The 21,765-nt window shown below is 34.9% G+C and overlaps 2 protein-coding genes across 2 annotated transcripts; both read right to left on the bottom strand.

The window, feature by feature from the left end:
* Positions 1-4,027: 4,027 nt before the first annotated feature.
* Positions 4,028-9,979, bottom strand: LOC132272909 (wall-associated receptor kinase-like 1). The gene is made up of 2 exons (XM_059773974.1): positions 9,360-9,979; positions 4,028-4,181 (listed from the first exon to the last, which is right to left on the bottom strand). The coding sequence occupies exons 1-2, from the start codon at positions 9,977-9,979 to the stop codon at positions 4,028-4,030; spliced, it is 774 nt and encodes a 257-aa protein (XP_059629957.1).
* A 2,187-nt stretch (positions 9,980-12,166) lies between these two features.
* LOC132272910 (uncharacterized mitochondrial protein AtMg00810-like) lies at positions 12,167-15,321 on the bottom strand. The gene is made up of 4 exons (XM_059773975.1): positions 14,925-15,321; positions 14,669-14,765; positions 14,454-14,543; positions 12,167-12,290 (listed from the first exon to the last, which is right to left on the bottom strand). The coding sequence occupies exons 1-4, from the start codon at positions 15,319-15,321 to the stop codon at positions 12,167-12,169; spliced, it is 708 nt and encodes a 235-aa protein (XP_059629958.1).
* Positions 15,322-21,765: the final 6,444 nt, after the last annotated feature.

A 21,765-nucleotide genomic window follows, 5' to 3' on the forward strand; every position in this document is an offset into this window, starting at 1 on the left:
GTCATGTGTAAGAATGTGTTAGTGAGTGGGTCTATGTACTTACGTGGATGAACTCAGCTTAAAATGTAAGAGACACATGAAGGGTGAAAATAATAATAATAACACAATATAATCGTGCCCCACATAGGTTTACATGAAAACACCTACCAATTAAGGTAGACACCGTAGACAAAATACCTAAAAAGACTTAGAAAGTCATCCTATGAGTTTTAGTTAATTTCTCAATAAGTTAACTTAACTTGTAGAGGAAGATTGTTTTACATAAAGGGTGAAAGAAAAAAATTCATAAAACTTACATAGAATGAAGTGATGAGAAATGATTTAAAAAAAAAAATTAAATTCATTAGAGGGAATGATTTATGATTAAAAAAAAAAAAAAAAGATTAATGATATAAAACCAAAAATGATGAAGAAGAAAAGAAGTTGTCAAGTTAAATTTCTTGTATTGAAACAAATTTTTAAGAACATTGATTTTTTTAGATAACATGTGTGGGCCGGTTTGTTGTACCTTATATTATATAAAAAAAAAATTCCTCTCTATAAATGAATGTCTTGCTTGTAATTTTAGTACAACTTTTATCATATTTAATTTTCTAGATCCATGGGTTATTAATGTTGGACTATCATTTATAAATGATTGATTGCAGGACTAAATAATGACTTCATTAACAAAGTTGTAGTTAACCCACAGTAGAAATAAATAATGGCTCAAGGCCTTTTTGACATTAATAATACTAGTCAGTCTTTAAATGGAAAATAAAGTAGGTTACTGAATTGATATGAAGCTGCAATTTTAGAAAGTTGCATAAGCATCACCATAACATTACCCATTACTCTTCATTTATTGATCAAGTCTTATAAGATCATCTCATTGGATTAGGATTCTCTACTGTAAACAGGTCCTGCTGTACCCATACTGTAATGCAAATAATATCGTTTAAGGTAATTTTTTTTTTTTTTTTAAAAAAAAAAAAAGCAATTTAAGAGTGAAACGGAGCAACTAACTACCTTAATGGTGAATTATTAAAAAAATCAAAATAAAAATATAAAACGTTAAAAACATTCACATACTGGCCTTATAATTTGTTGGGATACATTTGTTTATAATTTTATATATCCTTTCCCATGCTCATGTTAGATATTGGTTTTGGTGGTGCAATCCCCGAAAAGAAGATGAAAAAGATATTTATGAGCAACAAGTAACAATAAGAAATCCATTAAAAGAGTTCAAAATCATTAACAAATTTTTAGAATATAAGACATCAAACACTTTAACTCCATATGATAAATAAATAACTAATATTGAATAGAATTAAATCGATTGGTTTAGTATCTTCTATTTTAATTGTATTCCAAGAATGTTTTTAAATATTTTATTTTAGTTTTATTTCAGAAAGGTGTTGAAAACAAGATTAATAATATTGAAAACAAGATTAAAAGATGTTGAGGTAAAGATTAAAAGGCTTTGAGGTAAAGATTAAAGGTGTTGATGATAACAAGATTAAAATGTGTTAAGAATAAGATTAAATGGCATTGAGATAAAGATTAAAAGGCGTTGAGGTAAAGATTAAATGTGTTGAGAACAAGATTAAAAGGTATTTAGGTAAATATTAGATGTGTTGAGAACAACATCAAAAGGTGTTGAAGAGAACAAAATTAAAATGCGTTAAGATAAATATTAAAGGTGTTGATAACAAGATCAAAAGGTGTTGAGAACAAGATTAAATGGCGTTGAGATAAAAAATTAAAAGGCGTTGAGAACAACATTAAAATATGTTGGAACAAGATTAAAATGTATTTAGGTAAATATTAGAAGTGTTGAGAACAACATCAAAAGATGTTGGAAACAAATTAAAGTTTTTGAGAACAAAATTAAAATGCGTTGAGCTAAAGATTAAAGGTGTGAATAACAAGATTAAAAAGTATTGAGAACAAGATTAAATGGCATTGAGGTAAAAATTAAATGTGTTGAGAATAAGATAAAAATATATTGAGAATAAGATTAAAAGGTGTTTAGGTAAAGATTAGAAGTGTTGCGAATTAACAACATTAAAAGTTGTTGAATAGATGATTAAAGTGGTTGAGAACAAAATTAAAACGCGTTGACGCAGGGGCAGAGCCATGAATGTTTAATTTGGGGGTAGGGGAGTGGTGGGGGGGAATTTCCAACCTCTTTTTAATGCATACTATTAAAAACATGTTTATTAATGTATAATATGAGAAGAAAAAATGGAAAGAGTTACAATTATTTCTTTAATTTTCCTACCTAAAATCATAATTAATACCATAAATATATACTATAAATGCATATTTCAAAAAAACATTCCTGGCTCTTCCCCTGCATCAACGCGTTTTAATTTTGTTCTGAACAACTTTAATCCTCTATTCAACAACTTTTAATGTTGTTCGCAACACTTCTAATCTTTACCTAAATACATTTTAATTTTATTCTCAGCACATTTAATTTTTACCTCAACGTCTTTTAATCTTTATCTCAATGCCATTTAATCTTATTCTCAACACCCCTTCGCCTCTGGCATTGGGGTAAAGATTAATTAAAAGTGTTGAGTACAAGATAAAAAAAGTGTTTAGGTAAGGATTAAAAGGTTTTGAGAATAACGTTAAAAGGTGGTGAGGTAAAGATTAAAGGTACATATTAAAAATAAGATTAAATGTGTTGAGGATAAGATTAAAAATTTATAAATCACTTTAATTGGGTTTGCAGTATAACAATTTTAAATGTTCTATTTTAGTTTTATGTCAATAAAGTTCTCTTGTTTGAGGGAAAAAAAAATCTGTATCTTATATTTTAGTTATATTTGAATAACATTTTTAAATGTTGTATGTTACCTTAACACTTTTTTAATCTTGTTCTCAACTCTCAACAGCACTAATCTTGTTCTCAACACTTTTTTAAAATAGAAGTAAAGTAGAACATTTAAAAACGTTATTAAAATAAAACTAAAATAGAAGAGATTGATCCAATCGGTTTAATTGTGTTCAATTTTAGTTATTTATCATCTGGTGTTATAGTGTGTGATGTCTTCTAGTCGTGAAATTTGTCTCGTAAATATTTTTTCATCTTCTTCCCGGATTGCACCACCCAAGATTAATAGAGCATGGGTAGTGGATATATAAATAGGATATTTCCTAACAAATTATATGGCCGAAATGTTTTTACATTTTATATTTTGAGTTTTATTTTTTTAATAATTTACCATTAACACCGTTGGTTTCTCCATTTTAATTTTTAATTAACTTTTTAAAAAATATACCTTAAACAACATTATTTGCACTACAACATGGTACAGTAGGACCCATTTACAATAGAGGATCCTAGTCCATGGTAATAATGATGGTGATGCAAAGTGATCGATAACTTTGTCCCAAACTAAACTCATTTCTTTACATGATCCTTCAACTACACGGCATAAATTTGTATTTCTAAAAATAAAGAGGGATTGGAAAATTTAATGGTACAAAAATGAAAAGGCAACAAAAAAAACAAAGGAACAATTTCATGTGAAAATTAGATGTGTTAAACCACAAAAATTGCAGTTGCAAATCAATAAAAAGTATAATATTGAAGCCATACAACCTTCACATTTACCCAAATATGGTAGCTACTTAAATTGAAATTGAAAATTTATCTTACATATCTTTAAATCGATATTGTTATTTTGGAAATGAAAGAGAAAAAAAAAAAAAAAAATGAGAGGAGAAGAGAAACCTTAAACATGACATATCATTAAACATTTTTCTTCAAGTTCTTCACTTGTGTAAAAGCAGGACCTTTCACTTACCAAGCATAGCTGTTTGGGCTATTTTGCTTAAGTAAAGGAGGCTCTTGTATCTTTCTTAATTGGTCCAGTTCTGCAACTATTTCTTTCATATTTGGCCTTTTCCTTGCATTCAGTTTTAGGCATCTTTTTGCAAGAGTAGCAACAACTTGAATCTCCTCTTCCTTAGCATCATTGATAATTATTGGCTCCAAAATTTCAAACCAACAATTTTGTTTCGTTGATGATCAAAAATTAAGTACAAGGCATTCATCAAATCTATCAAAGGAGAGAACTTCTTTCCCAGTTAACAATTCAGCAAGAACAACCCCAAAGGCATAAACATCACTTTTATTAGTGAGTTGTCCTAATTGAAAGTACTCAGGATCCAAGTAACCAAATGTGTGTTGTGGTTTTGTGGAGTCTGATTAGGTGGAAGATTTTTTGGAAGATTTAATTATATGGAAACTTCAAGAGTACTGAATTTTAGGAAAAATTCAGTTTCCTAATCTGTTAAGGAAAATTCAGTTTCCTAATCTAATTTGACTTCCTTATTGGTTTAAGGAAAATCCAGTTTCCTGATCTGATTTAATTTCCTTATTGGTTTTGGATTTTACAAAAGGCAAGTTCTTGTAGGACAAGTTTGGGACTCTATAAATAGGGGTGAAAGTTACAGATAAAGGTGTGCCAATACAAGAGAGAGCAATTGAGACAGAATTCTCCTTGTAATTCTTCATCTTTTTCATAGTAATTTTGTTCGGTATGTTCCATGGACGTAGCCCTAAGATTTGGGTGAACCATGTATATCTTGTGTGTGATTTTTTTTTATTCTTCGTGATTGCTTGTTTATTCCTTGAACAGTGTTATTTATTTTGCGTTTCCGCCATAATAACTGGTATCAAATCCGGTTGATTGTGTAGTGCAACTCTAACAACTGGTATCAGAGCCTTTGGTTGAGAACCTAGGGCATAGAAGTTGTTTGACGAAATTTTGAAAGTTTTTCGATCAGATCTGTCAGTTCGAGTGAGAGTAATGGCATCAGAGATAAGACATCCACATCCATGATTGAGAAGTTCCATGGCACAAACTTCAGTTTTTGGAAGATGCAAATTGAAGACCTCTTGTTTCAAAAAAATCTATATCAACCTTTGGGAGAGAAGCCAGAGGATACAAAGGATGCAGAATGGGAATTACTTGATAGGAAGGCTCTTGGCACCGTCAGATTGACGTTGTCAAAGTCAGTTGCCTTCAATATTAAGAACGAGAAGACGACGAAGTCTCTCTTGACAGCCCTTTCTAGTATGTATGAATAGCCTTCTGCAGTGAACAAGGTGCACTTGATCGAGAAGATGTTCAACATGAAGATGGTCGAAGGTAATAAGTTCAACGAACATCTAAATGTGTTCAACGAGATAGTTCGGCAATTAGAGTCTGTTGATATTGACTTCAAAGACAAGGTCTGAGCACTGCTAATTCTTGGGCAGTTACTCGAGAGTTGGAGTGACATAGTTACAGCGATCAGTAGCTCTGCAGGGAAGACCAAGTTGAAGTTTGATGAAGTTGTGAGCATGATTCTGACTGAAGAAATCATAAGGCAAACAGCAGGGGTTTCCACCAGTGGTTCGGTGTTGAATGTTGAAAGCAGAGGCAAGGGTTCAAACAAGAAGAAGGGCAACAATAATAGAAATAGAGGTAGATCCAAGTCAAGGAATGGAAGGACACAGTCTCAAAATTTTAAGAATTCCACAGATCTCAATGACGTTGAGTGTTGGAATTGTGGAAAGAAAGGACATTACCGTGTTGATTACAAACTTCTAAAGAAGGGAACCGAAAGAAAAACTAAAGCAAACTTTGTCTCAGAAGAATCAGATGATGCATTGATATGCTCTTTGGAGAGCAAGGTGGAGTCATGGGTTTTAGATTCTAGCACATCGTTTTATGGCACCTCAAACAAAGAGCTATTTAATAGTTATGAACCGAGTAACCTTGGTAAGGTGTATCTTGGTGATGATCAGCCTTGCAGCGTCATTAGTAAGGGTGAAGTGCAAATCAAGTTGAATGGGTCAGCTTGGAAGTTAAAGGATGCGAGACACATCCTTGACTTGAGGAAGAATCTAATTTTGGTGGGACAATTGTCAGATGAATGTTTTGTTACAACCTTCAATGGAGTCTCATGGAAAGTTTCCAGATGCGCTATGACCATTGCATGTGGTAAGAAATCTGGCATTCTCTACACAACTACCAGTGCTTGTGGGTCTATAGCAGTTGCAGAAAATAAAGAAGATCACAACCTTTGGCACCAAAGACTAGGTCACATGAGTGAAAGGGGGCTCAAGAGTATGCACTCAAAGGGGAAACTACCAGGCATACGGGTAATTGATATTGACTTCTTTGAGAGTTGCGTGATGAGCAAGCAAAAGAGGGTCAGTTTCAAGAAGAGTGGCAGAGATCTCAGAAAGGAGAAACTTGAGTTAGTTCACACAGATGTTTGGGGGCAACCACTATTTCATCCATTGGCGGAAAATCATACTTTGTGACTTTCATTGATGATCACACGAGGAAGGTATGGGTTTATTTTTTGAAGAACAAATCTGAGGTATTTGATGTTTTCAAGAAGTGGAAGGCCATGGTGGAGAATGAGACAGGTTTGAAGATCAAGAGGTTAAGATCAGATAATGGTGGTGAGTATAAAGACACTTGGTTCAAGAATTTTTGTTTTGATAATGGGATCAGACTAGAAAGGACTGTGTAAGGAACCCCACAGCAAAATGGGGTGGCAGAACGGATGAACCGAACATTGACAGAAAGAGCCAGAAGCATGCGCATACATTCGGGTCTACCCAAACAGTTTTAGGCAGAAGCAATCAATATAGCATCCTACCTAATTAATCGTGGACCATCGGTGCCTTTGGAGCATCGAATACCAGAAGAGGTATGGAGTGGCAAAGAGGTAAATCTTTCATGGTTGAAAGTTTTTAGTTGTATTACATATGCACATATTAGTGACCATGCTAGGGGAAAGCTCGACCCCAAGTCACTAAAATGTATCTTCGTTGGGTATAGTGGAGATGAGTTTGGTTATCGACTCTGAGATAATCAGAACAAGAAAATCATCAGAAGTAGAGATGTGATTTTCAACAAGAAGGTGTTGTACAAGGATAGAGATGTAACATAGTTAACTAGTCCTGCACAAAGTAAGCCTGAGTTTATTGAGTTGGATGAAGATCCAGAGAGCATTGATGCGGAGCAGACAGATGAGGGTTCTTGGCCAGAACTCACAGAACATAGTTCACCGCAGATTCCAACTCCTATGCCTGCACCTAAAAGGTCTACTTGACCTCATGTACCAAATAGGAAATATTTGGATTATATGTTGCTCACAGATGATGGTGAGCCTGAATGCTATAATGAAGCATGCCAGGTTGAAGATGTTAGCAAGTGGAAGCTTGCAATGGAAGATGAGATAAAGTCCCTTATCTCCAACAAAATATGGGAACTAGCTAAGTTGTCCATGGGGAAGAAAGCTCTTCATAACAAATGGGTGTACAGGGTAAATGAGGAACACGATGGTTCTAAGAGATACAAGGCGAGATTGGTGGTCAAAGGCTTTCAGTAAAAGCAAGTCATTGACTACACAGATATTTTTTCTCCGATTGTGAAACTGAGTACCATTCGCTCAGTTCTTAGCATTGTTGCAGAAGAGGGGTTGCACCTTGAGCAGTTAGATGTCAAAACTGCTTTCTTCCATGGTGACCTTGAGGAGGAGATTTACATGCAACAACCGAGGGGTTTCTCAGTCAAAGGGAAAGAGAAACTAGTGTGCAAGTTAAAAAAAAAGCTTATATAGTTTAAAGTAAGCCCCGAGGCAGTGGTACAAGAAGTTTGATGGTTTTATGAAGCGACACGGCTACAACAAGTGCAACACTGACCATTGCTGCTACTTCAAGAGGTTTACGTCTAGTTTCATTATCCCTTTACTTTATATTGATGACATGTTAGTGGCAGGTTCTGATTTTGAAGAAATTAGCAAATTGAAGAAGCAGTTGTCTAATGAATTCGAGATGAAGGATCTTGGTGCAGTGAAGCAGATTCTTAGGATGAGGATTAGCAGAGACAAACATAAAGGTATTTTGCAGTTGTCTCAGGCTAAGTACGTTGAACGGGTTCTGAAGAGGTTTAACATGAATAATGCTAAGGCGGTGAGTACTCCCTTAGCTAATCACTTTTAATTATCTCAAGATCAGTGTCCGAAGACAGAAGATGAGAAAAACTTTATGGCTAAAATTCCATATGCCTCAGCCATTAGAAGTTTGATGTATGCCATGGTGTGCACAAGACCAGACATTGCATATGCAGTGGGAGCAGTAAGCAGGTTCATTAAGGATCCGGGCAAGCTACACTGGGAAGCAGTAAAGTGGATATTGAGATATCTACGGGGTACCACAGACAGATGTTTATATTTTAGAAGGGGTGAAGTGAAGCTACATGGTTATGTAGATTCAGACTTTGCTGGTGAGGTGGACCACAGAAGAAGTACTACTGGGTATGTGTTCATGGTGGGTACAACTGCAATTAGTTGGGTTTCACAAATACAGAGGATTGTAGCGTTATCTACTACAGAGGCAGAGTATGCGGCGATGACAGAGGCCAGCAAGGAGATGATTTGGTTACAAGGTTTGTTGACAGAGTTGGGATTCGAATAGGAGAAGAATGTTTTGCACAGTGATAGTCAGAGTGCGATACATCTGACAAAGAATTCTGCATTTCATTCAAGGACTAAGCATTTAGGACTTCGGTATCATTTTATCAGATCTTTGTTAGAAGATGGGGTGTTGACACTTGAGAAAATACTTGGCACCAAGAATCCGGCTGATATGTTGACCAAGACAGTGACCATGGAGAAACTGAAGTTGTGCACAACTTCAGTTGGTCTTCTAGCTTGAAGACAGAAATAAGAGCACCGACATGTATGGGACATGCATGAGAAGAAGATGGAATGGGTTTACAAGTGCTCTAGACTCCAAGTGGGAGATTGTTGTGGTTTTGTGGAGTCTGATTAGGTGGAAGATTTTTAGGAAGATTTAATTATATAAAAACTTTAAGAGTATTGAATTTTAGAGAAAATTCAGTTTCCTAATCTATTAAGGAAAATTCAGTTTCTTAATCTGATTTGACTTCCTTATTGGTTTAAGAAAAATTCAGTTTCCTGATCTGATTTAATTTCCTTAATGGTTTTGAATTTTACAAAAGGCAAGTTCTTGTAGGATAAGTTTGGGATTCTATAAATAGGGGTGAAAGTTAGAGATAAAGGTGTGCCAATACAAGATAGAGCAATTGAGAGAGATCGAGAGAGAATTCTCCTTGTAATTCTTCATCTTTTTCATAGTGACTTTGTTCAGTGTGCTCCATGGACGTAGCCCTAAGATTTGGGTGAACCATGTATATTTTGTGTTCTTGTGTGTGATTTTTTTTATTCTTCGTGATTGCTTGTTTATTCCTTGAACAGTGTTATTTATTTTGCGTTTCCGCCACAACAACTGGTATCAAATCCAGTTGATTGTGTAGTGCAACTCTAACAATGTGCCTCCCACCAATGTTGTCAAATGAGTCTTGTTTAGGGGTATTGAACTTGAAAGTCCAAAATCAGACACTACTGCTCTGTAATTTTCGTCGAGCAATATGTTGTTGGACTTGATGTCCCTGTGAAAGATAGATTTAGAAGCATATAAGTGCATATAGCCAAGTGATTCCGTAATTTCTCCTACAATTCTCAATCGAGTATTCCAGGACATTGTCGGAGTATAACCCTGAAATTGAAGTTGGTCAGACAAGGTGCCATTCGAGACGTATTCATATACTGGTAGTGGAACTTCAGTCTCTAAGCAGCAACCTAACAATTTTATTATATTCCTTTGAATTATTTGAGAAAGGATAATAACTTCATTGATGAACTGACCAATTTGATTTTCATCAACTATGTTAGACTTCTTAACAACCACTATGCTTCCATCTAATAACATCCCTTTATAAACTGTTCCAAATCCTCCTTTGCCTAAGACTCGATTTTCATTAAAATTGTCTGTTGCCTTCTCCAACTCTTCTGCCTTGAAGACTTTTGTTTGCACAACACTTTCGTTATTCAAAGAGATTTGTTGTTTCAACAACAAACCTCCATTCCTCTTAAATAACGTTTGTTTCATTTTCTTCTTTTGCCTCTTCTCATGTTTCTGGTACGACCATAAGCCAATAGCGATCAAGACACTAGTAGTTGTTCCAACGCCTACATGTGCAGAAAAGTTTAGCCCAATTTTTTGAAGGGGGGAAAGGGAATAAGGATGGATTTTACCTAAAGAAGTATGTACAACTAACTAAGATGGATTTAACCTAAAGAAGTATGTACAACTAACTATTGTTTTATGTTATCACTCTAATTACATGCATAAATATATATATGAATTTCGGATATAACATTTTATCATATGACTCTCTTCATAAACACTCATGTAATTATATATTGCAAAACATGGAATTTATGAATAATTAACAAAGAAAGTAGCACAAAAGAAATTATTTTTTTAACAAAAATAGTTTTGGGGCAAAGGTAAAAATGCTTATGTGGTGAAAACTGCATATAAGGAGGCTTATCATTTTGTATAAGGGTAATTTACATTTGTTTCCCTTCTAGTTAGGGTTTATTTCTCTCACCTCTCCAGTATTTTTTATAATTACAATCACTTCCCTTCTAGTTACATATGTGTAACAAATTGACCGATATTGTCAATTTCACAAAAGGTAAAGAGTTAGTCAACTCTGATACGTCAAGTTTTTTTGTTTCATAAGACAAATTTCTGTGACACTTTTGTTCAATACTTATATTTTCACACAAGTATTAGAGAAAAGTGCCTTTTCAACAATCTAATTAAAAGACATATTTATCATATGATGCTAAAAAACTGTCATATCGATGTTGATCATCTCTCACTGTTAATAAAACTGAAGACAGAAGTAGATTTGTCATACACATCTAACTAGAAGGGAGTAACTACAATTATTTAAAATACAAGGGAGGTAAGGGAAATAAACCCTACCTAGAGGAGAGATAAATGTAATTGTTATAAGTGTTCTTTTTGTATTTTCAAAATTCCAAAAAAATGAATATTACATTTATAATTTTGTTTTGGGTAAATAATATTACATTGTGTTGTAAGCCGTAAGGAAATGGTTATCTGTTGACGAGGTTGGAAGCAATAAATCATTCAAAGTCTAATGTTATAACATTTCTACTCTCAAAGCGTAAGGAAAGATTGGAGCCCAAACTGTGGCCAAAAATGTGTGTAACAAAAGGTTTTTTGAGTCTAAAAGTATATAGACTTGCCAACTGAAAAACAAAACGTACAAATCAAAACGTTGTTGAGCCTAGAAGTATATGGACTTACCAACTGAGACCTTTATCAATAGCAACGGTTCTAGAGTGCAACCCTGTCCATCTCTTTTGCCGTCCCCTTTATACCACTTTGGACACGAGCACTTATAACTGCCGAGAGTGTTATGACAACTATTGGTGCAGTCATTCAAGGTTGAATCCTTACATTCATCAATATCTGAAAATGATAATTAAGCATGACCATAACAAAAGAACTTTTGAGCAACATAAGAAAAAAGTTTTTACTTGTCAAAAATACCTTGGCAACCATTGGGAAAAGGCAAATATGGGTTTCCTTTGTAACCTTGAGGGCAGTTGCAGCGATACCCTGGACCATTACTGGACTCGTTGCAGACACTTTCCTTTGGACATGCATAATTGGATGAGTCCTTTTGAGCTTCTTCGCATGTTAGATTACCAACTGCCCAGTCCAGCACAGTGGGAACAACACTTCTGTTTTGCAGATCCTTGAGATCGGCTGTAGAGAAGTTATAAGCCATATCCTGCGGTGGTTATATAAGCCTTTCAGGATGAGGCTTTGGCAGCATCCTATACCGGAGCAAACCCCATTACTTGAACTATTTGCACCAGCACAGAATGACAAGCATCCAGTCATTATAAGGTCGTCTCCTTGGATAGCTACGGCCTCTGCAAAGGCGTCACAACCAACAGCAGTAAACTTGTTTCGGGTATAGGAAAAGGGGAAAAATGGTAAACGAATGATGGAAGTAGTACTGATTGATCTGTTGCCCTGGGAGTCATAACAAGTATGGGCAATAAAAGTAAGGATGCGCAATTCATGAGCATCAATGGATATGTTTAGGACTTCGAGGGTAGAGTCTAGTAACTGTGGTTTGGGAGGGGTGAAGTTGTGGTTACAAGTTAAAAGAAATTTTGTTCATTCAAGTAACAGCCCTTGCTTGTGCCAAAAGGGTGTGGAATGCGTACATTCCCACAATATTCTTCACAATCGGATGTAATTGTTTGGGATGCTTCTGTTGGTGCTGCTAGTACTACAGCTGCTAAGAACCATAGCAACACCATATGCAGATGATTCCTTTGCAAAGCCATGAGGCTTTTTTCTCTCTCTGGGTCAAGTAATTAAGAATAATGAGATCTAGCTCTGTCTTTCCTCAGTTTAGAGGGAAGGACTAATATTGTTTTACTCTATATTTCATCTATCTTTTTAGCATATATATATATATATAAGAACAAAGGTAACTTGATTATCTATTTGATAGACATATATTTTATTTATTAATTATTTATTTTTAAATAATTATTTTTAGATGGTATGAAATCACCTATGAAGTACAGACATTCCTCGTAGGGGTCTCGTACCGGTGTCGGATACTTTTCAGACACGGATACGCGTGTCCGAGGCTAGGACACGTGTCCAACACTTCTGTGAAGTGTCCATAAATTATTTTTTATTGGACACGGCTCGGACACGCGGGGGATACGTCTCGGACACGGCAGGATATATTTTGTAATTTTTTTTTAAAATAAATAGGTTACATAATGTAATTTTTTAGAAGTTTAGAAGTAAAATTTTGAAAAAATAAAATAACAATTACAGACAAAAGTACTACACAGTAAATTTATTTTCTCTCACTTCCTCTCTCAGTCTATCCTCTTCTTTAATTATCTCTGTCCATTAAAAAAATAATAATTTTTTTTTTTTTTTTTTTTTTTTTTTTTTTTAAGTTACATGAACAAGACTTTGTGAAAGACTGAAAGTATATATGTTTATTCATGCACATATTTAGCCCATTATAACTATATCTCTTCTGCACATTTTCGTTTGGAATTTGGATCAACTTTATTTTTCATTTATTTTCTATTTTGTCTGTCTATGTTTTTCTTATAACAAAGTTGAAATTATTGAAATTTGTCATGTTATTTGTTGTTATTTTATTTACAATTTTGTAGTTATATATACCTGTTTGTTATTAAAAAAATGAATGTGCAATGTTCTAGTAGTTATATTTTGAATATATAATTATATATATATATATATATATATATATATATATATATATATATATTATTTTATAGGTGTATCCCACCGTGTCTATGTCCTATTTTTTTAAAATTTGCCATATCGCTGTATTCGTGTCGTGTCCTACCCGTGTCTTGTGTCAGTGTCCGTGCTTCATAAGAAATCACTAAAAATGTTGACTCTAGAATTTCTAATGCATTGAACGACTTAAAGTGAAACCTGTCCAGACTTAGAAATTCGAGCACATGCTATTTTATCAAATATGTATATATAAGAACAGATTGATCTTTCTTTTTATCATATATGTATATAAAAGAACAAAGGTAACCTGATTAAAAGAGTTACTAACTTACTATTTGATAAAAATATATTTTATTATTATTATTATTATTAGACCGTATGAAACGATAAAAAATTTTGAGTCGAAATTTTTTAATGCATTTAATGTATTAAGATGAGATCCATCTAGGCTTAGAAATTCGAGCACATGCTATATTTTTCTTTATTTATATTTTGTCCTTTAAAAAACTAATCTAACTCAAAATTTTATAAACATTATCAATTAGCTTGTTTTGATACCATTATTGGAGATGAGAACACGGAAAGAGAGCATTGACTCACCCAAAAAGTCTTTGGAAGGACTTCTATTGTTATGCAAAGGAAGTTGCCTTGAAAGGATGGTGATGTGGTGAAATTCGAGATCATGCTATATTTTTCTTTATTTATACTTTATCCTTTGCAATCTTTTGAAATATAAAGTTTGGAAAGTATTAAAAAAACTAGTCTAACTCAAAATTTTAAAAGCATTATTGCACATACTATATTTTTCTTTATTTATATTTTGTCCTTCGCAATCTTTTGAAATGAAAGTATTAAAAAACTAGTATAACTCAAAATTTTAAAAGTATTATCAATTGGCTTGTTTTGATACCATTGTTGGAGATGAGAACACGGAAAGATAGCATTTGGAGTCTTTGATACCATTATTCCAAAGACTCATCACATCAACTTAGAGTTTAAATTTGTATGAACTTATTTGCACTAAATTAAAACTTACGTGGAATGTGATATGTGCGGTAAACATATTTGCCTAATCTTGGAATATTAATCAATGCTTGCAAAACGGACATAGGTTGAACAATGCTCGCAAAACCGACCTAGTTAATCTTGTGAGTTTTCTCTTTGACTTTTACTCCCTAATAAATGTTCTTCTTTGCTCTTTTATTTCTGTAGCTATCCAACAATTTACCTGATGCCATCGACATTCGACTCTATGAGAGGGAAGACAACTATGTAATTTCCAAAGCACTCTTCCATGGTCTTTGTTTCATTGTGCCACCTGCATGTGTTTTTTACTTGGCAAATTACGACAATAATTTCCACAAATTAAACAGAAGTCAGATACTTGAAACAATAAATAAGGGGGTATATATATATTGTACTACATTAAACCAGAGGAAGTACATTATGAGATAAGCAATGAGCCTTCCTAAAATTTCGCTGCTGTCTTTGTTGCTAGTGGTGATACCATTAACAGCAACACCAGCAAGCCAAAGCCAGACTGTCCAAGCAGCCAGGACCCGTTCAATATAATTTGAAGCAGGAAATAAAAATTAAAAGTGATAGTTTAATATTAATATATTAATATCAAATAATAGTTAACAATTTTTATTTAAAAATTACCCTTATTTGAAAGCAATATGATGGCAATTATAAGTACACTGTTGTACAGATTTACCCTTAGCCTCAGCAGAAGATTGCGCCACCGTTTCTTGCTTTTTAGATGCCCATGAAAATACACCCGAACCAAGAGAGAATGCACAACCAGAAGTACTTCTCATATCATCAACACATCCGGCCCAATCACTATCACAAAAACCAAACAACTTTGCATCAACATTTTTCTCATACAAGATGCCAAAATCAAGTGTACCTTGTATATATCTCAACACCCTCTTTGCAGCCCCAACATGAATTTGGCTTGGATTGTGCATAAACCGAGATAATAAGCTTGTAGCATACATGATGTTGGCTCTTGCAGATGTCAAATATAATAGACTTCCAACCAAGCTTCTATAGAGAGATGCATCTGCTTCTTTACTTCCATCTTCTTTCATCAATTTTTCATTCACAACCAAGGGAGTGCAAACGGATTTGCAATTCAACATTTTGAATTTTTCAAGAAGAGTTTTTGCATACTTCTTTTGACAAATAAAAACTCCTTATTCTTTTTGATAAATTTCAATGCCGAAGAAGTAATGCAACAAACCCAAATCACTCATTTCATATTTTTTCATCATCTCTCTTTTAAAATCATCAATCATTTTTCCATCACTACCGGTAAATACCAAATCATCAACATAAAGAGAAACAATAAGAATCACAGTTTTACCTTGTGTCTTGTAGTACAAGGTTAGCTCACTTTTGCTCCTTTGAAAGCCTTTTTCGATAAAGTAAGAATCAATCTCACTATAGCATGCCCGGGGTGCTTGTTTTAGGCTACACAAAGTCTTCTTTAATTTGTAAACTTTCTCTTCTTCTCCTTTTGCAACAAAGCCTTGAGGTTGTTCTACATAGACATCCTCTTTCAAAACACCATTCAAGAAGGCTGATTTTACATCAAATTGATACAAGGACCAACCATTTTGAGCCGCTAAGGCAATGAGTGCTCTAATTGTGTCAAGACGAGCCACGGGTGAAAAAGTTTCTTGAAAATCAATTCCTGGCTGTTGTGAATACCCTTTTGCTACAAGTCTTACTTTGTTCTTTTGAATGGAGCCATTCGGATTGAATTTTGTTTTAAAAATCCATTTCACACCAATCATATATTTGTCTTCTGGCTTCTCTATTAACTCCCAAGTCTTGTTCTTCTCAATCACATAAATTTCACATAACTTTCTTCCATGCCTCTTGTTTAATTGCTTCTTCAAAGTTCTTCGGTTCAACAACACAAAAATTGCAACTTGCATACACATCACTAAGACTTTTAATTCTTCTTGGAGTTGAACTTGGAAATGAAGAATTTGAGTTTGATGGAGAAGTTGGGATTGATTGTAAGCTAGATACTGGAGACATTTCTTGTGGAACTTCAAGAAAATCTTCATTTTCATTTTTTTGATTTCCTAATTCTTCATTGAAAATAGAGATTTGATCTTGAACTTTCTTCTCTTTCCAATCCCAAGCAGCCTTCTCATTAAAGAGAACATCTCTACAAATAATCAATTTATTCTTTTTCAAATTAAAGAGTCTATAGCCCTTTGATTTTGAGCTATAACCCACAAAGATGCATTTTTCATTAGCTTCATCCAGTTTGTGCCTCACTTCTCTTGGAACATAAGCAAAACAAATACACCCAAAAACTTTCAAGTGGTTTAATGATGGCTTCCTTCCACTCCATGCTTCAAATGAAGTTTTATTCTCCACCGCTTTTGTTGAACTCCTATTCATCAAGTAAACAGCCGTATACACGGCTTCACCCCAAAATGATTTAGGTAGCCCCTTCTCATGAAGCATTGATTTTCCCATCTCAATAATTGTTATTTTTTTTTTCTACCACTCCATTTTGTTGTGGAGTGTACCCAACCGTTAATTGTCTCTGCTCCAAGCCAATATCTTCACAAAACTTTTCCAACTCATTAGAGTTGTACTCTCCACCTCTATCACTTCTTAACACTTTGATAAGATGGTCACTTTGCCTTTCAACAAGCTTTTGAATTTTTTTGAAAATAGAGAACACATTTGATTTTTGTCTCATGAAATAAATCCACGTCATTCTTGAAAAATCATCAACGAAAATAATAAAATACTTGTTACCCGCATGAGTTGGTGTTGTCATCGGTCCACACACATCGGTATGAACAAGCTCCAATGGTGTTTTAGCCCTCACTTGAGAATTTGATGAAAAATCAATCTCCAAGAATATGTTTTTATCTCCGGTCATGTGGTTGCTACATCCACTATCAAGAAACCACACATCATCATTTTGTTCCGATGTCGTGTGACAAGCATAAAACATGTTTGCTTCACCTTCTTGCTCTTCAGAAAAATTAGCTTGCTGATTTGTTTTCAATCAGCAATCTTTTTGAACATGTCCAAATTTCTTACAATTGAAACATTGAGGTTTTCCCCGAAACCAACAATCTTTGTCAACATGGGTACTTCTCTTGCAAATTCCACAATTTTGTTAAGTGGACTCTATATTTCCATTTCTCTCTAAATTATTTCTTCCTCTTCCTCTTCCGTGTCTTCCACCTCTAAAAGATTCACCTTTGAATCGATCAAAACTTGATGGGTATTTTTCTTGATTTTTGGAACTAACATTGAGCTTGGATTGAAAAGCACTTTCAATTGTCTTTTCGGAGTGCCTACTCAACCTTTGCTCAATCCTTAGACGGGTTTTCAGGAACATGACCGAGGTCTTTTCATTGCTATGTATGTGGTGATAGAGAGTGTTTGGTAATGAATTCATATACCAATAATGGGAATTCTGTCTCTAGAGAATAACCCAAGAGCTTCACCACATTCCTATGATTAATTTGAGAGAGTACAACCTCCTCATTTATGAATTGGTCAATCTGAGTTCAATCCACCATTTTGGACTTCTTTATGGCAACTGTCCAGTTGTCTTGAAAAATTCCTCTGTAAACCATACCAAAACCTTCTTGACCGACTATCCTACTTCCATCATAGTTGTTGGTGGCATCCTCAAGCTCCTTTGTTGTGAAGATTCTTGTGGTATTGGCCGAGATTTGCCTTTCATGGAGTTGTTGTAGCAAAAAACCACCATTTTGCCGAAAGAACTTTTCTTTAAGCATGACGAGCTTTCTTTTCTTGAATCCCCAATACAACCAGGTGCCTCTAATTAATAATACTGCGAAGCCAATGCTGATACCTACATTTGACCAAAGAATAAACTATGTTTTAGTGAATGCTTTGAGCATGACGAGCTTTCTTTTATTGAATCCCCAGTACAACCAGGTGCCTCCAATTAATAATACTACGAAGCCAATGCTGATACCTAAATTTGACCAAAGAATAAACTATGTTTTAGTGAATGCAGCTCAATTCCTCTGTACCAAATTACATAATGTTTTTACTTTTCTGAAGAAGAAATATACACACACATAAGAAATATAACTTTTTCTTTTTCCTTTTCAATTCACCCTTTTTCAAAATTACAAAAAAGACAGGTGTTGCATTTATCTTTTGATAAGGTTGGAAGCAATTATTGTTGTGTAAAAATATATAGACTTACCAAGCGAGACCTTGGTCAATAATAATGGGTCTAGAGTGCAACCCTCTCCATCGCTTTTGCCATCCCCTTGGTACCACTTTGGGTACGAACACTCATAACTGCCCGGAATGTTATGACAACTATTGATGCAATCATTGAGGGTTGAGTTACATTCATCAATATCTGAAAATGATCAAACTAATAATTAAGCATGACCTTACCAAAAAGAAAAAAAGTTTTACTTGAAATTAATGTAAAAAATACCTTGGCAACCATTGGGCAAAGGCAAATATGGGTTTCCTTGGTAACCTCGAGGACAGTTACAGCGATACCCTGGACCATTATAGGACTCATTGCAGACGATTTTCTCTCCACATGCATAATTCGATGAGTTCCTTTTAACAACTTCACATGTTTGATTACCAACTGCCCAGTCCAGCACCGTGGGAACAACACTTCTGTTTTGTAGATCCTTGAGATCGGCTTTAGAGAAGTTATAAGCCGATTCTTCTACCAGGAAAGAATAACTGCATGGACTGAAGTCCAATATTGTGCTGCGGTCAAAGAAGCCTCTAACTGTGCAGTTAAAATACAGCATCTTATATTGGAGCAAACCCCATTAGTTGAACTTGTTGAATATAAGAAAGAGACAGAGAGAGATAGACAAGAGATATACAATGTATGTTCTGCATATTGAAGTATGTTTGGAACATGTACAAAGGAGCCTATTTATAGGATATTGTGCAACGGCTATACAAATGTGATTAAGATATAATCACGGTAAGAATCAGTATATAACGGTTATAATAAGATACACAAGATACACAGAATCTTTATATTAACATCCCCCCTCAAACTCAAGGTGGTAAAGCAAAAACCAATTTGAGTTTGGAAATTAATTCCCGAAATCTGCCTGGCGGATAAGCTTTGGTAAGGATGTCAGCGGTTTGATCAGCGGAAGTTATAGAAGAAGGCATACGATTCCCCGAGTGACTTGTTGACGCACATTATGACAATCAATTTCAATATGTTTGCTGCGTTCGTGAAAGACATCATTATGAGCAATGTAAATAGCACTCTGATTATCACAATAGAGAATAGTGCCATTAGAATGAGAAACACCCATATCTGTTAGGAGCCATCAAAGCCAAATAAGTTCTTGTATGGAATCAGCAAGGGCACGATATTCAGCTTCTATACTAGACCTGGAAACGACAGATTACTTTTTGCTGCACCAAGAAATGAGAGAGTTACCAAGAAAGAAGCAGAAGCCAGTAGTAGAATGCCGGTCAGTTGGATCACCTGCCCAATCAGCATCAAAGTAGGCGCGTAGCTCAAGTGAAGAATGAGTAGAAAAGTGAAGGCTATGAAACATAGTCCCTTTAATGTATCAAAGAATGCGTACTACAACAGTATAATGAGTAGATCGAGGGGCATAAATGAACTGACTGACTGATAAGATGCACAACATAGGTGATGTCAGGTCGAGTAACAGTGAAATATACCAAACTGCCAACCAATTGTTGATACAATGTGGCATCACTGAGGAGTGTACCATCTACAGGAGTGAGTTTAACATTAGTCTCAAGTGGAGTAAGAGCTGTCTTGCAATCAGTGATACCAGCACGAGTAAGAATGTCAGACGAATAGTTGGCCTGGGAGAGATAATAGCCATCCGAATCAGAGAGAATCTCCAAGCCTAGGAAATAGTGGAGGCTCCCAAGATCCTTCATATCAAAGTGATGACTGAGAAATTTTTGTGAATGTAGAGATACCTGCAAGATCATTGCCAGTGATTGTCATATCATCAACATAAAGTAAGAAAAAAGTAATACCAGAGTTAGTCTTGCAGATAAAAAGGCTAGAATCATATGAGCTTGAAGTAAATCCAAAACCTCCAATTGCAGAACTAAATTTTGCAAACCAAGCTCTTGGAGCTTGTTTGAGACTATACAGTGCTCGACGGAGTTTACAGACTTAATGTGGAGAATGGTCATATATACTTCTTCAGTGAGATCACCATTGAGAAAGGCATTTTTCACATCCATTTGAAATAATTCCCACTTACAAGCTGCTGCAACAGCCAATAGGCTATGGACAGAAGTAAGTCGAGCAACAGGGGCAAATGTTTCCTCATAATCAATGCCATATTCTTGGGTGAAGCCCTTTGCAACCAAACGAGCTTTATATTGTTCTACTAAACCATCAGAATAAGTTTTGATTTTGTAAACCCATTTACAACCAAAAATAGTTTTGTCAGAGGGAAGAGCAACCATATCCCAAGTATAAGCTTGTGTGAGAACCTGTAGTTCTTCTGTCATAGCTTGCTGCCAAAGGGAGTTAGAGCTAGCCTCACGATAAGATTGAGGCTTATGTTGAGACATGATAGTAGAGAAACATTGAAAATCACGTAAATAACTAGGAGGTTTTCTTACCCGATCATATTTGCGAGGAGGTTGAACAGTAGTGATGGTATCTGATGAAGAAGTTTCATTAGCAGGACCATCAGATGAAGCAGATTCGTCAGGTAAGGCCATTTGTGGGAGCTCAGATGAAGACGTTATTTCTGGAGTAAATGAGATAATATTTGGAAGCTCAGATGAAGATATTGTATCTATATCATCTGGGAAGAGTTCAACTAAAGAATCAGTAAAGAATAAAGGAGTAGAAGATGGAGATAGATGGAATTTGGAGAGAGAAGAGAACATTTTGTGTTCCCAAAAGATGACATGACGAGAGACACGAAGACGTCTAGAAATGGGATCCCAATATTGGTATCCTTTATGCTTAATTCCATAACCTAGAAAACAACATAGACAAGCATGATGCTTTAATTTGGTACATTTATGAGGCTGAAGTAAGACAAAACAAGCACATCTAAAAACTTTGAGAAGATTATAAGCAGGAAAGATCCCATATAAGCGTTCATAGGGAGATTGATATTCAATAATAAGCATGGAACACGGTTGATGGTGTATACGGCAGTGAGAGCTGCTTCCTCCCAAAAATGCTCAGGACATGAACTAGATATTAGGAGGGAGAGAACAGTGTCTAAGATATGCCTATGTTTACATTTAGCCCGCCTGTTTTATTAGGATGTGCCAGGACAAGAAGAGTGAGAGATCGTGCCATGTTGGTGAAGAAATTTTAGAAAATTTGTTTCATTGTACTCCATAGCATTATCAATGCGAAAGATCTTGATGGATCGGGAAAATTGGGTTTTGACCATGTTTGCAAAATTATAGTGAAGTTAGGGTAGTTCAGAGTGATTTTTCATGAGATATAGCAAGGTAAATCGTGAGTAGTCATCAATGAAAATAACAAAGTA

The sequence above is a fragment of the Cornus florida genome, unplaced genomic scaffold, assembly GCF_030987335.1.
Source record: "Cornus florida cultivar Cherokee Brave unplaced genomic scaffold, ASM3098733v1 CherokeeBrave_3.0.0_Hap2_Chr09, whole genome shotgun sequence".
In the NCBI taxonomy this organism is placed as follows: Eukaryota; Viridiplantae; Streptophyta; class Magnoliopsida; order Cornales; family Cornaceae; genus Cornus; species Cornus florida.

Bases quoted from the DNA above. Each gene is read 5' to 3' on its own strand.
- LOC132272910 (XM_059773975.1), bottom strand. From the start codon at position 15,321: ATGAAAGAAGATGGAAGTAAAGAAGCAGATGCATCTCTCTATAGAAGC. The intron at 14,544-14,668 runs GTACTTCCTCTG...AAACACATGCAG, and splicing joins CTCATTGCTTATCTCATAAT to GTGGCACAATGAAACAAAGA. The intron at 12,291-14,453 runs GTAAATTGTTGG...TACTTGACCCAG, and splicing joins TCGAATGTCGATGGCATCAG to AGAGAGAAAAAAGCCTCATG.
- LOC132272909 (XM_059773974.1), bottom strand. From the start codon at position 9,979: ATGAAACAAACGTTATTTAAGAGGAATGGAGGTTTGTTGTTGAAACAA. The intron at 4,182-9,359 runs ATTGTTAGAGTT...ACCACAACACAC, and splicing joins ACAACATTGGTGGGAGGCAC to ATTTGGTTACTTGGATCCTG.